At 40.4% G+C, this 18,327-nt stretch overlaps 1 protein-coding gene across 2 annotated transcripts in view; it reads right to left on the bottom strand.

Annotated features, from left to right (window-relative positions):
- Window positions 1-512: 512 nt before the first annotated feature.
- The window catches only part of ANXA4 (annexin A4), an 84,436-nt gene continuing 66,621 nt past the window's right edge, over window positions 513-18,327 (bottom strand). For both annotated transcript variants that reach the window (XM_039476571.2, XM_074398692.1), the window contains exons 7-13: window positions 18,002-18,081; window positions 15,780-15,836; window positions 12,249-12,342; window positions 9,460-9,555; window positions 8,499-8,557; window positions 7,038-7,160; window positions 513-2,462 (exon numbers count right to left, since the gene is read on the bottom strand). In XM_039476571.2, the coding sequence (XP_039332505.1) occupies window positions 2,403-2,462; window positions 7,038-7,160; window positions 8,499-8,557; window positions 9,460-9,555; window positions 12,249-12,342; window positions 15,780-15,836; window positions 18,002-18,081 (569 nt within the window). In that variant the 3' untranslated portion in view covers window positions 513-2,402. The remainder of the gene's footprint in view (window positions 2,463-7,037; window positions 7,161-8,498; window positions 8,558-9,459; window positions 9,556-12,248; window positions 12,343-15,779; window positions 15,837-18,001; window positions 18,082-18,327) is intronic.

Raw genomic sequence — 18,327 nt, forward strand, 5'->3', positions numbered from 1 at the left:
AGTCATGACTCTATTCTCTATCTGAATTTACGTCTAAAGACGGGAAGAACTAGGCCCAGTGAATAAATGTCAGTGGACAGTGAGAGGGGAAACAAAGTTTCTTCATAATTGTATCTCAAAGTCATGCTGGTTCAATATGACAAACATTCCTCCAGGATGACTTTATTCCACCTTCTAGAAATCTGGTGAATAAATGCTATTTGTTTTCAAGTGTTGGCTAAGCTACATATCATTTAAAGATAAAACTTCTACCAAAAAATTCACCATGCTTCCAACGACAAAATAAAGCTGATTTGGAGATTCTGTGGTCTTCTGAGAAGACACTGAAGTGACAGTATGATTTCCTGTAAGTAACTGGACTGACTAAATATTCACATAAGTGGCTTCTACCAGTACCTGTAGCTTTTATAATAGACAACTAACACTAAACTAAAAAATAAATTCTTATTATTTCACCCACTAAAGTACAATGGATGTTATAAAATGAACAAAGAAGGCAAGTAGTCTTACTATAAGAATATAAATGTCTTTATACATTTATGACATTTGATATAAATGGTCTACTTAGAGTAGAGAGCATCACACATTTCCAGAGAATAAGTTCATACATTATTTTATGTAATTGCATAGTGTTTGGTATATGTGAACATTAGGCAATAGGCACACTTAAGAATAAATATGTGATTTTTTTCTCATGTTGTAATTCCTGTAGAAACTGAGTAACACAAGTCCTTCAAAATTAGCTCCTTTCAGGGGCCAGGATGGAAAACCTCACAAGGGGAAAAATGGATCAGAGAAACACTGTACTTCATTATAAAGACACTTTTTTTTTTTTTTTTTTTGAGACAGAGTCTCACTCTCTCACCCAGGCTGGAATGCAATGCAGTGGCATGCCTCCCACCTGCTGGGTTCAAGCAGTTCTCCTTGACTCAGCCTCCTAAGTAGCTGGGATTACAGGTGTCTACCACCATGCCCAGATAATTTTTGTGTTTCTAGTAGAGATGGAGTTTCTCCATGTTGGTCAGGCTGGTCTTGAACTCCTGAACTCAGGTAATCCACCCACCTTGACCTCCCAAAGTACTAGGATTACTGGCGTGAGCCACTGCTCCCAGCCTAAAGACACCATTTTATAATTAAAATTATTTTTCCACGTTCATACAAAGTGAACTTTTAAATTAAATCCAAGTACATCTTCAGAATGCTTCTAGAGTTGAAAGGCACAGTGCAAACAGAAGTTCGTACAATCAACAAAATTTTTAAAAAATTAAAAAGTATTTTTTAGCACAAAAAGTTTTCTTTACGTCAAACTTAATTCAGAGCATTACATCATTCCCAGAATACCTACTTTGGAGCTTTCTTTCCCCCCCATCCACTTGCAAGCTGGATTAAGATATTAACCATAATAATATAGAATACAGAATGGTAACCAGATGCATGTGATTTGTATAATCATACTTTAGAATTTAGTTCGTTCAGATAAATTGGTTTTGGTATACTTTTTTTTTGAGATGGAGTCTCACTCTCTCACCCAGGCTGGAGTGCAGTGGAGTGATCTTGGCTCACTGCAACCTCTGCCTCCCAGGTTCAAGTGATTCTCCTGCCTCAGCCTCCCAGGTAGCTGAGACTACAGGCATGTGCCACCTTGCCCAGCTAATTTTTATATTTTTAGTAGAGATGGGATTTCATCATGTTGGTCAGGATGGTCTCAATCTCCTGACCTCGTGATCCACCTGCCTTGGCTTCCCAAAGTGCTGGGATTACAGGCATGAACGCCTGGCTGGTTTTGGTATACTTTGACTACAGAAAGTGATTTCAATATAAGATGTGATGAAGGAAGTCTCCCATGAAAAAACAGAGTAAAGATCAACTAATGCTATGGGCAAAACCTAAAAAAAGAGATTTGTAGATGCTTTCAAGTCTTTGACTATGAAAAACAGAAAACTGGATGGGCATTCTTACTAACTGGATGCTCACAATTTCAGATGAAGAAATTACTAGCCACTCTAAAAATTGGATTAGGGAAAAAGGTGATTTTAGAACAGTCTTCCATTTAAAAAATTTTTCACTGAAAAGAAAATACGGAATAATTTAATATATTCAATGTCTGTGAAACACAAAGTAGAAAGTAATCTTTTAAAAACATGGAATATATTTTTATTTTTCTAATTTTAAATCTCCATTTATGTCTTATAAATTGAGCTTTGAAATGCAAGTACAGCTTTAAAGCATCACAATGACTAATTATAGGTGAATAATAATACAGAGTCTATATCCTAGGAGGCAGCTGTAGGCGTTTTAATTGGAAATAAGCATTCTGAGATAATGATAATAGCAGTGTAGAAAAATGAAGTTAAAAAAATTCAGAGTGTTGAGGATCCTCCTGTCCTTCTGGGATTTTTATTTTAATCATCTCCTCCACAGAGAACAAGCAGTACTTTCCTGTAGTCTCCGGATGTGTCACCCTATTGAATAGGGAAGCAAAGTTAGTCAGATAAATATATTTTAAAATGAAACACACAGTTCAAAGTCATCTAAGTCAACTTTTTCAAGCTTGGCTGGATTTTTCTTAGCTTTAAAATTTTTTGGTTATTTTTTATTACAAAGGTAATACTTGTTCAGTGTAGAAAATAAAGACAAAAAAGTACATAAAAATCAACCATTATTCCATCATCTACAGACTATTATTCTTATCATTTTGATGTGTGACTGTCCTTCTAGTCTTTTTTCTATGTATATAGATGTCCAATGTGATAGAACAGTAGTATTCTGTGTTCTGGTTTTTCACTTAACAATATAGCCTATTTCTCTATTTTGTTAAATATTATTCTACATTATTTAATGGTTATAGAGTATTCCATAATTTATTGATCACATCCTTCCTCTCCCTGTTGCTGGATATTTATGTTGTTTCCATTTTTCACTATTATAAATGCTGCTTCAATAAGCATATTGTAGTTAAATTTTTGTGTTTTTTAAAAATGATTTATTCTGGATAAACTTTTATAAAATGGGAATTGCTGGATTAAATGCAGTTTCTTAGACTTTTTTTTTTTTGAGACAGAGTCTTGCTCTGTGGCCCAGGCTGGAGTGCAGTGGTGCAGTCTTGGCTCACCGTAACCTCTGCCTCCTGGGTTTAAGTGATTCTCCTGCCTTAGCCACCTGTGTAGCTGGCACTACAGGTGCATACCACCACACCTGGCTAGTTTTTATATTTTTAATAGAGATGGGGTTTCACCATGTTGGCCAGGCTGGTCTCTAAGTCCTGACCTCAAGTGATCCACCCGCCTCAGCTTCCCAAAGTGCTGGGATTACAGGTGTGAGCCACCGTACCTGGCCTGTTTTCTTAAACCTTTTGATATGGGTTATAAAACAGTCTTCCAAAAAGGTTCTATAATTTCTACATAGAAATTTTTGTGGTCTAATAATTAATTTTTTTAAGTTTGAATTTTATTTATTTATTTTATTTTTAGAGATAGGGTTTTGCTTTGTCACCCAGGCTGGAGTACAGTGGTGCAGTCATAACTCACTACAGCCTCAAACTCCTGGGCTCAAGCCATCCTTCCACCTCAGCTTTCCAAAATGCTGGGATTATAGGTGTGGGCCACTACACCTGGCCTAGATTAATTTTTATTAGTAATTTGTGGGCTCTAGAAAAGATGGAATCTCTGTATACAGAGTTCAAAGTTTAATAAATAACGGTTCAACTCAATCTTAATATATCCTTGTTGGTACTTTGCCTCGTTGATCTGCCAAAACATAGGATGTATTAAAGCCTCTCACCAGCATGGTATTTCCATTATATGTTTTCTTCTGGAGACTCAAGTTTCTTATTTACACATTTGAATACAATATGATTTGATACTTAAAGTTACATAATAGTTTAATCTTTGCTGTGAATTGTTGCCTTTGTCAGTATAGAGTGATCTACTTTCTCCTATTTAATACTTTTTTTCCTTAAATTTTTCTTTTTACTAATAGCATAATCTCCACTTTCTTTATTGTATGTGTGAAATACGATTTCCCTGGTGTTTTTCTTTAAGCTTTTTACATGTTACTGTATTTTAGTTGTTTCTTGTAAAGAGCATGAAGCTGGATTTTATATTTTTACCTAACCAGAGAGTTTTTAAAAATAACTTTTATTTTTATCTTTTGTTATTTTTTCCCTATTATTTACATATTTTATGCTTCTATTCTGCTTCTTTTATTTTTGACAACTATTATGTATTCTTTATTTTTAATCTTTTCTACTGGTGTGTGTTTATGCACACATATATTTACATATTTATAGGTACAGAAACATATACACTAGATTATATAGTGTTTTCTTCCCAAGCCAATCAATATATTTGTACCCAGTCATTTTAGTGTTGGTATACTATTATATTGTATGGATTTTCCATAATTGATTTAAGTTATTCCCTATCGATTAATAGGAATAGTAATATATAATAAATTATATACTATAAATATTATTGATATAAATATAAATAACATGAAACAATGTAAATAATATAAATAATGCTATGATGGAAGTATTAAAATACTTAGTCTATTCTTTTCACATTTCATTAAATGATTTTATTCAAATTCCTTCAAAGATCTTTTTATTATGTTAAAAAAAATATATATATAAAAAATTTGTCATTTTAACCATTTTCAAGTGGTGCTAGTTACTTTTACAATGTTATGTTATGTAGCCATCATCCCTGTCTATTTCCCTTTTATCACACCCAAACAGAAATGCCGCACCCGCTAAACAATAACTCCCATTCTTTCCTCTCTCTCCAAATTCCTGGTAACCTCTAATCTCCTTTCTGCCCCTATGAATCTACCTATTCTACATATATCATATAAGCAAAATCATACAATATTTGTCTTTTTGTGTCTATTTTATTTCACTTAGTATATTTTCAAGGTTCATTCATATATCAGAAATGTCACTTTTTTTTTTCATGACAGCCTACCGTCAAACATTATTGCTTTTTTTGTTTTTTGAGATGAAGTCTCGCTCTGTCACCAGACTGGAGTTCAGTGGCATGATCTCAGCTCACTGCAACCTCTACCTCTTGGGTTCAGGTGATTCCCCTGCCTCAGCCTCCCGAGTAGCTGGGACTACAGGCATGTACCACCACGCCTGGCTAATTTTTTGTATTTTAGTAGAGACGGAATTTCACCATGTTGGCCAGGCTGGTCTCAAACTCCTGACCTTGTGATCCACCTGCCTCGGCCTCCCAAAGTTCTGGGATTATAGGTGGGAGCCACTGTGCCTGGCTACATCATTGCTTTTTATGTATGTATATACATTTTGTTTATCCAGTCATCTGTTGATGGATATTTAGATTGTTTTGACCGCATGCCTATTGTTAATAATGTTTATGTTGATGTACAAACTAGCTGTTTGAGTTCCTGTTTTCATTTAAGTATATAACTGAGAGTGGAATTGCTGGGTCCTATGGTCATTCTATGTTAAATTTTTTTTTTTTCTTTTTTGGGAAGGGTCTTTACTCAGGCTGCAGTCTTGAAGTGGTACAATCATGGCTCACTGCAGCCTCAACCTCCCCAGCCTCAGTTCTCCTCCCACGTCAGCCTTCTGAGTAGCTGGGACTACAGGTATGCACTACCACACCCAGCTAATTTTTATATTTTTTGTAGAGACAGAGTCTCACAATGTTGCCTAGGCTGGTCTCAAACTCCTGGGCTCAAGTGATCCACTCGTCTTGGCCTCCCAAAGTGCTGGGATTCCAGGAATAAGCCACCACACCTGGCCTATATTAAACTTTCTGAGGAAGTTTGGTGCTTAAAGTTTCATAACAGACTGTTTTTCATAGTGGCGGCACCACTTTACATTCCTACCCACAGTACGGAAGAGTTCCAGTTTCTCTGTACCTCACCATTATTTGTCATTTTCTGAGATTTTTGTTTTACTTTTTTTTTTTCTTGGCTGCACTATATTTTCCGATAGCTTCACTTACAGTCATCCTTGAATGTTAAACTAGTTATATAGTTCAGCTCTGCAAAATGAAGCTACCTCATAGCCTAGTAGGAAATAGAAACAAGTTCCTGCACCCTTTGTAGGCATAGTAACAAAATCTGCAGCTTGGCCAGGCATGTTGGCTCACACCTGTAATACCAGCACTTTGGGAGGCCGAGACAAGTGGATCATTTGAGGTCAGGAGTTCGAGGCCAGCCTGGCCAATATGGTGAAACCCTGTTTCTACAAAAAATACAAAGCTCATGACTGTAGTTCCAGCTACTCAGGAGGCTGAGGCAGAAGAATCACTTGAACCCAGGAGGTGGAGATTGCAGTGAGTGGAGATTGCACCACTGCACCCCTGCCTGGGCAACAGAGTTAGACTCCATCTCAAAAAAAAAAAAAATCTGCAGCTTAAATCACATAATTGTCATACCTCTCCAAGCTCTGAGTAGGGTTCAGAATATTTAATTCACAGATCAAATGCTGATTTGAATACTGCAATGCAGGCAACCCCAGCTTCTAAGGTAATTTGTCTCACTTTCATGTCCATGAGACTCTTCTGACATCCTCAAGAAGCAAAATCCCAGGAATGCCTGACTTCAAGGGAGGAGAATCATTTCTCACCACTACCATGCCCTCTTAGGACTCCTAGAAGTCTGGTGCCTGGTAAAGAATAGTGATTCAGGGTAACTAAAATGCTTTCCCATATTCCCAGTACACCTCAGCTGGCCTTGCATAGGACTCTGGATTCAGTTGTTTATCTTCTATCATAATTAGGTAGACGAGGAAATCGTGTGCTTAAAAGTATTCATTAAAATGTAATCTCTCTCTGTCTGGGGTCAACATAAAATAATTACTGTATTTAGAGGGCAAATATTTTCAGCTTCTATCCTGCCAAAGGTTTAAATATCTGTGTGAAAGAAGAGAGACTGGAAATGTTGGGACTATCATCTTCAAAGGGAATGACATATGCCAAGAAGAGAGGACAACGAGTGCTAAATATCAAGGTCAGAGGGGTCCTTTTTTGGATCCTTTCCTCTGGACTTAGGCTGCTGTGACCTACCTTGATGAATGAGTACAGAGACTTTCCATAGAGTCTCTTGAAGTGTGCCCGGATATCCAGCATGTCAATTTCTGCCCGAGAAACCATCACTCTGATGAGGGTGTTATCATCGGTGCCCAAGCCCTAAGGAAGAAAACAAAACCCAAACATATATAAAAACCTAGCTTTTTTTCAGTGTCTTCTTCAGTCTATCAAAGCAAAACTAGAGATGACTGTGCTGATGATGTCGTTTGATCCACTACGTGGCAGGCCTGAGGAATATCCTTACTCCTTATCACGGTATTCATGGCTCTCCACAACTTACTTTTCCAGCACTCTCTGTTCTGACCAGACGACACTGTTCCTTGCCTTTCTAGAGCCATAAACTGTGCTGTCCAGACACACCCTGCCACCTGCCTCACCTACAATGATTACTTCTCATGGAGTATTAGCCTTCCCTCCCCAGACTTATCACCCTTTCCCCTCACCGTGTAAAATCCTCTGAGGTAAAACTTTTACATTTGGAAGGTCCTGCTCAAATATACCAACTTTATATATTCTTTGCAGATTCTTTGCCTCAAAATACAAATATTGGGGGGTGGGAAACCCTTTCCTCTGTGTTTCTACAATGTTTTGATCCTCAACTACTGTCTTACATTTTATCTTGTTATAATTGGTGGTTTGCATGTACTTGCCTAGGCTAGACATTCTTTGAGAGCAAGGACTACATTTTTTTAGTTTTGCTTTGCTTTTTGTTTGAGACAGAGTCTTACTCTGTTGCCCAGGCTGGAGTGCAGTGGTGTGATCTTGGCTTACTGCAATCTCTGCCTCCCAGGTTCCAGTGATTCTCCTGCCTCAGCCTCCAGTGCAGCTGGGATTACAGGTGTGAACCACCATGGCTGGCTAATTTTTTTATTTTTGTAGAAACAGGGGTTTTGCCATGTTGGCCAGGCTGGTCTTGAACTCCTGACCTCAAGTAATCCGCCCATCTTGGCCTCCCAAAGTGCTGGGATTACAGGCATGAGCCACCGCACCCAGCCAAAGACTACATTTTGACCTTTCCTGTACCTCTTGTGATTCTCAGCATGGTGCCTGCAGAGTACGATGGTGGGCTAGGAATATGGGCTCTGGAGCTAGACTGCCAGGTGTTTGCATCCTTGCTCTATTAATTTCTCACTGAGAACCTTGGGCAAACTGCATATCCTTGCTATGCCTCAGTTTTCTCATCTGTAAATTGGGGGTTAATAGTACCAGCTTCATAGAGCTGTTGTGGGGATACAATTAATCTATTAAGAACAGTGATCCACACATCCTAAGTACTTAGTAAATATCACCTAGTATTATTATTAGCAGGCACTCACTTAAGTATTTGATAAATTGAATCTTTCAGGGTGAAGTTTGGATAGGGGATATAAATAAGCTTAAGAAGGTGGACACAAGATAACTCAAATTCATTTAGATGCTAAAAGTAAGGCCATTTACCTTCATCGATTTATAAAGCTTTTCAGCAAAATATGCAGATTTGTTCCTCATGCACTTTACTGTCAAAGAAAAGAAGAAATGAAAAGATTACAGATAAGATCCAGGAAAAAAGAAAAGTTACAGTTGCTTCCTTTGTTTCTACAAGGTATCAATATTTGCTTTGCTGGGGAAATTTTAGCAAACAATGTTTCATGAACATAGGCTATGCTGTATGTATTTTCACAGATAGAAAGTACCCTCGATTTATCATCAAGTTTCTAGAGAAGTAATTGATAAAGTCTCTCAAAGCAAAGGGTTACCACCCTTTTAGTTTCAAAATAAGGATTACTGTCTCTGCCATATGAGACAGTTACTAATTCTAACCATTCACAGACTTGCAAGCTACAGCTTGTATATCTATACATTATTACCTTTCACATAGGACATATAAAAGCACAGAAGATACAAAGTAAACAAACCATGTGGCACAATAGCAATCAGGTTGTATGTAATATTTCTTGTTTAAAAATCTGGAATGCAGGCAGGGCATGGTGGCTCACGCCTATAATCCCAGCACTTTGGGAGGCCGAGGCGGGCAGATCACGAGGTCAAGAGATCGAGACCATCCTGGCCAACATGGTTAAACCCCATCTCTACTAAAAAATACAAAAATTAGCTGGGCGTGGTGGCGCGTGCCTGTAGTCCCAGCTACTTGGTAGGCTGAGGCAGAAGAATTGCTTGAATCCAGGAGATGGAGATTGCAGTGAGCCGAGATTGCACCACTGCACTCCAGCCTGGCGCCTGGCGACAGAGCAAGACTCTGTCTCAAAAAAAAAAAAAAAAAAAAGTCTGGAATGCACCATGAGTGATTCAAACAAGTTTTATCTCTGAGAATAATTATATAACCCCATGTGGCAAACTGATAATGAGAATGAAAATCTACAGACTTTTTTTCTCTATTCTCTACCTGCTACCAGCTTACCTATAGCCAGCAGAGCATCTTCAAAGCTACCAGATGTTTCAGATTTAATACTTTGTTCAATATCCTTCTGTGATATCCTTTTGTATTCATCAAACACTGCAAACAACAATAAAATGGTATTATCAGGAATAAAAAATAGAGGAAACTAAAATTTATGGAGAGAATGAGCATTTTGAAGTAGCCTACACTATTTATTCTTTGGCATATTTCAGGAGGAAACTAATTAGTAAAGTGGGCAAGCAGCCAGGAGGGATGTGCAGAGCGGAACAGGTCCCAGGCAAGGAGGAAGAAATGTCATGATGTGTGCAGTACATCAGTCAAGTCCTTTTCCTTCTCTGGGACCCTCGCACATAAAATGGAGACAGCCTCTGGAGACATTTGCTTTCCTTTCTTATTGTTTCCTTAATAAGCAGAATGTGTCTTTTTGTGATTTTGGCCTTGGCAATCACCTCCCCTTCATCTCCCTTTTGGCTCATCAAAACTAGAGCAATTCAACCTCTTCAAAACTGAGTCACATACAGCTGGTTGCATCTTTTAGAATACTTAAACATAATTACATTTGTTGGCTTTTTTTGCCAAGTATTTTTTAATGTGGTATGTTCCCCTCTCTTGCTGTCTCCTTCTGGAAACTTCTTAGAACAGGTATCTATTTTATCTTCTCACCATCGCCTTCTTTGGGGTGCTGCTTCACTTCCATCAGTGTGATTTTCACAGGGCTGTCATTCAAGAGACACCATACCCAACAACATACAACCTCTGCCAAACACATGAGCAGTTCACCCAGTCAGGACCCATTAGACTCTCTCCTAGGAACTTGTTAATTGGGCAGCTCGCAGGGATGGCCAAAAGCACTGCATCATCTTTACCCTCAGAAAAACCTGTTAAACTCGCCGGGGTGTCATGCTCAGAGATTCTAATTCAGCCAGTCTCAAGCAGGGGGTCAAGAATTAGCATTTTTAGTAGAGAACGAACTTCAGAAACTCTGCTTTAGAAATCAAATCCATGACGGGCGCGGTGGCTCATGTCTGTAATCCCAGCACTTTGGGAGGCTGAGGCGGGCTGATCACCTGAAGTCAAGAGTTCGAGACCAGCCTGACCAACATGGAGAAACCCCATTTCCACTAAAAAATACAAAATTAGCCAGACATGGTGGCGGATGGATGTCTGTAATCCCAGCTACACCGGGGGCTGAGGAAGAAGGACTGCTTGAACCCGGGAGGCAGAGGTTGCGGTGAGCTGAGATGGTGCCATTGCACTTCAGCCTCAGCAACAAGAGTGAAACTCCATCTCCAAAAATAAATAAATAAATAAATAAATAAAAAGAAATAAAATCCATGATTCCCTTCTACTGAGACCCCCAGAACTGCCTTGATTTCTGTTCTTCCTGAAGGTGTTCAGCTCTCTGTTCAAATTTGTGAGCTACCAATATTTTCCATTTTCCCTCTGTTTCATTCTATATTATTTCATCTCTTCTTACTTAAATTGAAGTCGGTGTGTATAGCTTGGAATCAAAGAACTTAATTGACACATTTTCTAAGCCTCAGTTTTCTCCACTGTAAAATAGGGAAAATAATTACTGCTCCACTGAGTGTTGCAAGAAACAATGCTTATAATATGCTTAACACTGCACCTAGAAAATAGAACATTATTAACAAAACCTTAGTGACTGTGAAATCTCACTGTTACTGTTGATCGGTAAGAAAATGATGAAGTTTTCCTTATCCAAACAGCTTAAAATATTTTATTCCAATGGCTTACAAACAGATATTTTATAATTGCCCAACTATTGCCTTGTACCCAGAAGTGAAAATTACAAACGCATTTATGCACTAAATCGTCTTCTGAGGACCTGCAGTTCTTAAAAACTACCACCAGGGGGAGATTTGTGGTATTTGTAACCAGGCAAGGGAAATGAAGTAAGGAAGCTGAGTCGGAAGTTGTGTATCTGATAGTAACCTGGGATATTGATTAACAGGAGTAATCACCTATTTTTTGTCACTGTGAAAAATCTGAAATAATTACAACTTCGGAATGTGTTTAAATTCTCAATTCTTTATGTTTTCAATGTAGCAAACTTATTCTCAAATTTCCCACAAATTTTGCAAATCAGTATGTGTGATTAAAAAGGTATGGTGGGTGGGTTTATAAAATTATAAAGTGATTAAAGACCTAAAGAGCTCATATAAAAGATGAAATATCTTATTAAACCGTTACTGCTGTTTAAAAGAATATAAACCTGACAACAAATATTCTAAAATTGTATAATATCTTCCCCCAAATAAGTTAAAAGCACATTACAAAGTTTAGATTTATCAAAAACAAACTAGAAACATTTCAAATTGGAAATTATCCACTATTCATCTTATGCAACATAACCCCCTAAAGAAATCCCTTACAGCTTGGATGTTGCACGGGAATAAATATCAGCCAACATTGCTATTTTATTGCTACCTGATCTACTATAGATTATTTTCATATGTAACTAAATCAAAATGAACATACTGGGGCTACTTTAGAAAAAGGGCTAACTATGAAGGTCAGTTTCCTAGAAACAAGAATGCCCAACTTCTATGACTACTGCATTTTTATTATTCATAATTAGTATTTCAGAAATCAGCTTTCATACACATCATTGGACTAACACATTTCCAGGGTGAGAATCTAAGACACTTGGGCACAATCAGTTCTCTGTATCAACTGAGAAAGAAAAGGTTATCAATTACTTATGGGCAATGTAGTTTTTGCTCTCCTTCATATCCTTTCTTTGGGAAATGAAGTAAGTGCCTTACCATGCAACAGGTGATTTCGGTTCCGGGAACAGAGAACAGTTAGAAATTTCACCTCATCTGTCCCCCATTTCTTCTCTCCAGCCTCATACAGGTCCTGAAGCCAAAGAAAGCGCAAGTCTAAAACTCCAGAAAAGATGTGCCAGGACACAGGTAAATATTTCCAGAACTTGAAAGAGCTGAGCTGGCTTCGTTTTATTTTGTTGGTGATGGGGGTTGAAATGGTGGTGGTGAGTGGAAATGTCTCAGGATCTTTCCTCAGGCATAAGGCTGTTGGACCCTATCATACCTCCCTGGGAGTCAAGATAAACACTGGCATTTCCCTAGCTGGAGACTACATGGTTCTGTCTTAAGAGCTAAAAGGAAGGCCCTAGCTTTGGGCTGTCCCTGACAGTTGCCACTCACTGCATGTGGCTGTTTAAATTTTAATTAAAATTAAGTACCATTTAAAATTCAGCTCTCAGCGGCTACAGGTGGCCAGTCGCTCATCCAGGACAGTGCAGATGTGGAACGATCTCATCATTTCGGGAAGTTCTATTGGATAGCCCTGCTCTAGAATGATCTGTGATATTCCTGAGGCTACGGTCTCACAGTAGAACCAGGGACCCATTGCCAATTGCTTACATTCCAAACAGGTAGGAATACAAGAAACTGATTCTGCTCAATTTAACTACATTATTGCTAAATCAGAATTACTGTTCATTTATAATAAGTAGCTGGCCTGTTGCATTTCTCAAAAAGATCTCAACTAACACACTACTGCTCCCTGGGCTCACCTTCATATACCCCCCCATTTTTTCACTTCTTTCTCTGATTCTCTCACTGCTTTAGAGTCAATTCACATAATCGTAAAAATTTAAAGCTGAAAGGGTTCATCTAATTCAAAAAATTCACCTTATTTAGCACTTCTTAAACTTGAATCTCAATAGGCTGTGAGAATTTATTTTATGTCAACTTGACTGGGACAAGTGTTATCCAGATTTTTGGTCAAACTTTATTCTGGGTGCTTCTGTGAGGATTTTTGGGTGATCCAATATGGAGGAAGGGCCCTCATACAATCAGTAGTAAGCTTTTCTTTTCAAGAACAAAAGGGCTGACCTTCCCAAAAGTATGAGGGAGTCCTCCTGCCCGATTGCCTTGAGCTAAAGCATCAGGTTTTTTTCCTGCCTTTGGACTTGAACGGAAACATCAGCTCTTCATGGGTTTCCAGCCTGCTGGCCTTCAGATGGAAGCTGCTCCTGGTTCTCAGGCCTTCGGACTCAAGACTGGAACAAAACCACGGGCTGTCCTGCATCTCTAGCTTGCTGACTCCCTCTGAAGATCCTGGTACTTGCCCACCTCTATCCCCTATCCCCTCTCTCTCTGTTTCTCTCTCTCTCTCTCTCTCTCTCTCTCACACACACACACACACACACACACACACACACAATCTCTCTCTATTGGTTCTGTTCCTCTGAAGAATCCTGACTAATACATTGCTTTTATTAATAAAGCATAGTAGTCGGCTGGGCACAGTGGCTCATGTCTGTAATCACGGCACTTTGGGAGGCCAAGACAGGTAGACTGCTTGAGCCCAGGAGTTTGTGACCAGCCTGGGCAATATGGCAAAACCCTGCCTCTACCAAAAATTATTTAAAAGTTAGCCAGCCATGCTGGCATGTGCCTGTAGTCCCAGCTACTCAGGAGGATGAGATGGGAGGATTGCTTGAGCCTGGGAGGTGAAGGTGGCCGTGGGCTGAGATCATGCAACTGTATACCAGCAAAAATTATTTAAAAGTTAGCCAGCCATGCTGGCATGTGCCTGCAGTCCCAGCTACTCAGGAGGATGAGATGGGAGGATTGCTTGAGCCTGGGAGGTGAAGGTGGCCATGGGCTGAGATCATGCAACTGTATACCAGCCTAGGAGACAGAGCAAGACCCTGTCTCAAAAAAAAAAATTGGAATAAAATTCAGTATAGTGGAAGTGACACTGTGATTTCTGAGTCTGGAGTACAAACAATCATGCAACTGCCACTGTTTCTATTAAAATGCTTGCTTTCTGGGGGCTCCTTCTTGAAACCCAGCTGCCACACTCCAAGAAGCCCAAGCCACACGCATACCTCTATACATTCTAATGAAAGCAACAGGTTCTTTTTTGCATAAAACAACGTTATTCATACCTCACATACTGAATGGAACCAGTCCCTCACTAAGGTTATGTACTGGTTAAGAATACCAGGCGCTGTGGCTCATGCCTGTGATCTCAGCACTTTGGGAGGCCAAGGCAGGTGAAACATTTGAGGTCAGGAGTTCAAGACCAGCCTGGCCAACATGTTGAAACCTCATCTCTACTAAAAATACAAAAACCAGCTGGGTGGTGGTGGCGTGCCCTGTAATTCCAGCTACTTGGAAGGCTGATGTATGAGAATTGCTTGAGCCTGGGACATGGAGGTCGCTGTGAGGCAAGATTGCACCACTGCACTCCAGCCTGGGTGATAGAGTAAGACCCTGTCTCAAAAAAAAAAAAAGAAGAATACTGGGTCTAGATGCCAATTAGTTCAAATCCTGGCTCTGCCATTTATTATCTGTCTGAACTTGAGCAAGACACTTGCTCTGAGTCTCAGTGTTTCTGTTTGTAAAATGGGGATAGTAATACTTATGGAGTTATTGCAAAGATTCAATGACACACTTAATATAGATTTTAGAACAGTGGGCCGGGCACGATGGCTCACGTCTGTAATCCCAGCACTTTGGGAGGCTGAGGCAGTTGGATCACCTGAGGTCCAGAGATTAAGACCAGTGTGGCCAACATGGTGAAACTCTGTCTCTACTAAAAATACAAAAAATTAGCCAGGCGTGGTGGCGGGCACCTGTAATTTCAGCTATTCGGGAGCTAAGGCAGGAGATCACTTGAACCCAGGAGGCAGAGGTTGCAGTAAGCTGAGGTTGCACCACTGCACTCGAGCCTGGGCAACAAGAGCAAAACTCTGTCTTAAACAAACAAACAAAAAAGAATTTATAACAGTGTTTGACACCTGGCAAGGAGCCACTTTTTATTAGCTATTATTGTTAGTGTTATCTGGTCACAGCTGATTAGACCATGGGTTGGTTCCAGGGCAACCGTCAGTGGGTTGGGTACCAGAGAGGCAACTGCCTCTTGGGGTTTGCTATTAATTTTACCCAACAGGGTATACACTGTGCCAAGGTATTTTATATAGCTTTTCAAATGTCCTCTTTGACGTAAAAATGCACAGTGAACAGTCTCTTTCACCTCCAAGGGATTCAGAAGACACACTCAATGTTTCTCTGGGATTGCCACATAATGGTCCTAATGTTGAGAAACTTTGAACCCAGCAGTGTTTACATAATGATGTCCAGCCCCAGGTACCTCTGCAAGAAGCCTGCTATTAAAGGTCATCTGGGGAACTCTTTTTAAAGAACATATCCCAGCCTGGCTAATACACACTGTAACATAAGGTGTTGTCCACCCGTCAAGGCCTGTCTTATTGGCAAAAGAGAAGAAAAGTGGAAGAAAGCAGCGACAGGTCTACCAACCTGGGCATCCTGTCTCACGAGAGCATCGTCCAGGTAATTTCCTTCATCTCTCCCACCCTGAGGATGAGAAAAACAAACAAACAAAAATTTGAGAGTATACATAAAGATCTGGAGCACCATTAAGATAGCAGGTCTAGAGTAATGAGACAAAATGCCACAAAGAGTGGGACTTCAGACCCAGGGAGGGAGGACAGATGTCTTCTAAACATGCTCGCATTATTACCATGGCTCTGATGTGTCCCTAGAGGGGTGAGCCTCAGTGTGGCCCCTAACATTCTGTGGGTGCCTCTGCCGATAGAAGAAGAAGGAAAATAAATGCTTCCCATGGACTACTCCCTCCACTGTCTCCTGGCCTTCCCCACCACCCCACTCTCCTGTGTCTTCCCAGCTGACTCATGCCTTCCTAACGGGCAAATCTACATTGATCAGCCTCTGCCAAAAGGGGGTCGGGTGTGCTTGTAGCTCCAGCTACTCAAGAGGCTGAGGTGGGAGGATGGCTTGAGGCCAGGAGTTTGAGGCAGTGAGCTAAGACGGCACCTGTAAAGAGCTGGCCTGGGAAACACAGCAAGACCCTGTATCTTTAAAAGAAAAAAAAAAAGGAGGGAGGTTGGGAACAGAGGAGAGTCAAGAGAATATGGGAACTACGGTAGGACTTGAGGAGCCCATAAAAATGTCCCTTACCCCTCACCAACACCAGCTCACAAGAAGGCAGGGTGGAAGCCTCTGCAGAATGCTAACAAGTGACAAAACAGGCTACTTTTCTCTAGTTCGTAGGCGATTTTTATGACTATACCGTCTCAATGGTCTATGGTCTAGACACGGCTCATCAGAGTGGTAAATATGGGAGGAAAAGAAAGAGTGGGAAAGAAATATGAGACACAGGCAGGTGACTAAGTAAATATCGGAGACAAGAGCAATGTGGAGAGAGATTTCCAGTTCATTTGGGAGCAGCAGATGACGTGATGGAGAATTACTAGACTTTCAAGAGGCAGAGAGGTGGGTGGGTGTATTCCAGACAGGAAGAACAGCAAGAACAAGGCAAGGAGTCAGGAAACATGGGGGTCAGGGAGAATGTCATCGTCAAGGCTCTATCCGCGTAAATTGGAGATGATTTCCAGGGTTCTGCTTCTTTAAGTATAGGAGGAACAGCAGCAGTATTAACAGAAACAGGCAAGTCAGGAAGAAGACCTGGTTTGAAGGGAAAGTGAGTTCAGAAGGACTGGTTTAAGGGGCTAGTAGGATATCCATAAGGAAACATCCAAAAAAACAATGTGAAGTAAGAGTCTCACGAGCAGAGGCCGGGGATAAAGATGCAGTTGGGAAGGGACGTGAAATGTCTGGAGTCTCCAGCTTCTCTTTTCAGGCACCCTGCCCCACCTAGCTCAGTCCTGCTTTATTTTCCAGCTGGAATTTTCCAGGTAGCTTCCTACCTGGTCTGCCAGCCTCCAGTTCCTGGCCACTGTTCATCCTACACATCACTATTATGTTACACTTCTGAAAGTGCAACTCCAGTCACATCATTCTCATCATCGTTGTCGTTACCACGTCATCTGCTGCTCCCCGATGAACTGGAAATCCATCTCTACATTGCTAGACTCTTCCCCACAGAACTCCGGCTTATCCTCCCACCCTGTTTCCAGAATCACCAGCCCAACTGTTCAGCCAGTTGTTCCCTGAACCCCATGTTCCCTGTCTCCTTGCCTTGTTCTTGCTGTTCTTCCTGTCTGGAATACACCCACCCACGTCTCTGCCTCTTGAAATTCTAGTAATCTTCCAACTCCTCTCTGAACAAGCATCTCATGAAGCCTTTTTCTTTGTTTCTACAACCAAAATTTCTCCTTGATGCTTCCTTTTCCTATGTGCCTCTCCTTTGGCATGTAATCTTTTCATGCCTTCTAGCGACTTGTGTACCTGATGTATTCCCTTATGACAATATATACTCTTACAGCCCAGCTCTTAATCATCTTCCTAACTCTCAATGCACTGAGTGACATGGGGACCTGGCAGGTTTTGGTACTTGTAAATCTCAAATTAAAGTAGAATAGGCATGCAGAGCTAGCCAGAGTCTCTGAAGGAGGAATAAGACAAAGGAACAGAGGGCTTTGAGAACAACACCTGGGGAATATCCACATTTCAGGGGCTGAATGGATGGGAAAGGCTGGCAAATAGGATAGAGTGGACATTTCAATCAAACCCGCCCCCCATCGGAAGCAGTCACTTACAGCTGACAGAGATACCAGCACTCGCTGGAACATGAACGATGTGTCAGAGCGAATGTCATCTTCAAGGCTCCGTCCGTATTCTAGCAAGAGAGTGAAATTAGCTACATGAGAATAAAGAGTCTTGCCCAATGCCCTGTCACACTCCAGAGCAATCTGTCCCCTCAAGACTAGCCTGCTTATGGGAGCAGCTTACCATGAAGTTTTTCACCCCCGACACAGGGTTTCCAAAACTAAACTCTGGTAAAATGGTCAAGATAAGCTTATCCTGTCATCATAGTGAAACAAGGTATTTCTGGTTTTGGTTTTGTTTCTTTTGAGATGGAGTC

Source organism: Saimiri boliviensis, chromosome 1 (assembly GCF_048565385.1).
Source record: "Saimiri boliviensis isolate mSaiBol1 chromosome 1, mSaiBol1.pri, whole genome shotgun sequence".
NCBI classification, from domain to species: domain Eukaryota; kingdom Metazoa; phylum Chordata; class Mammalia; order Primates; family Cebidae; genus Saimiri; species Saimiri boliviensis.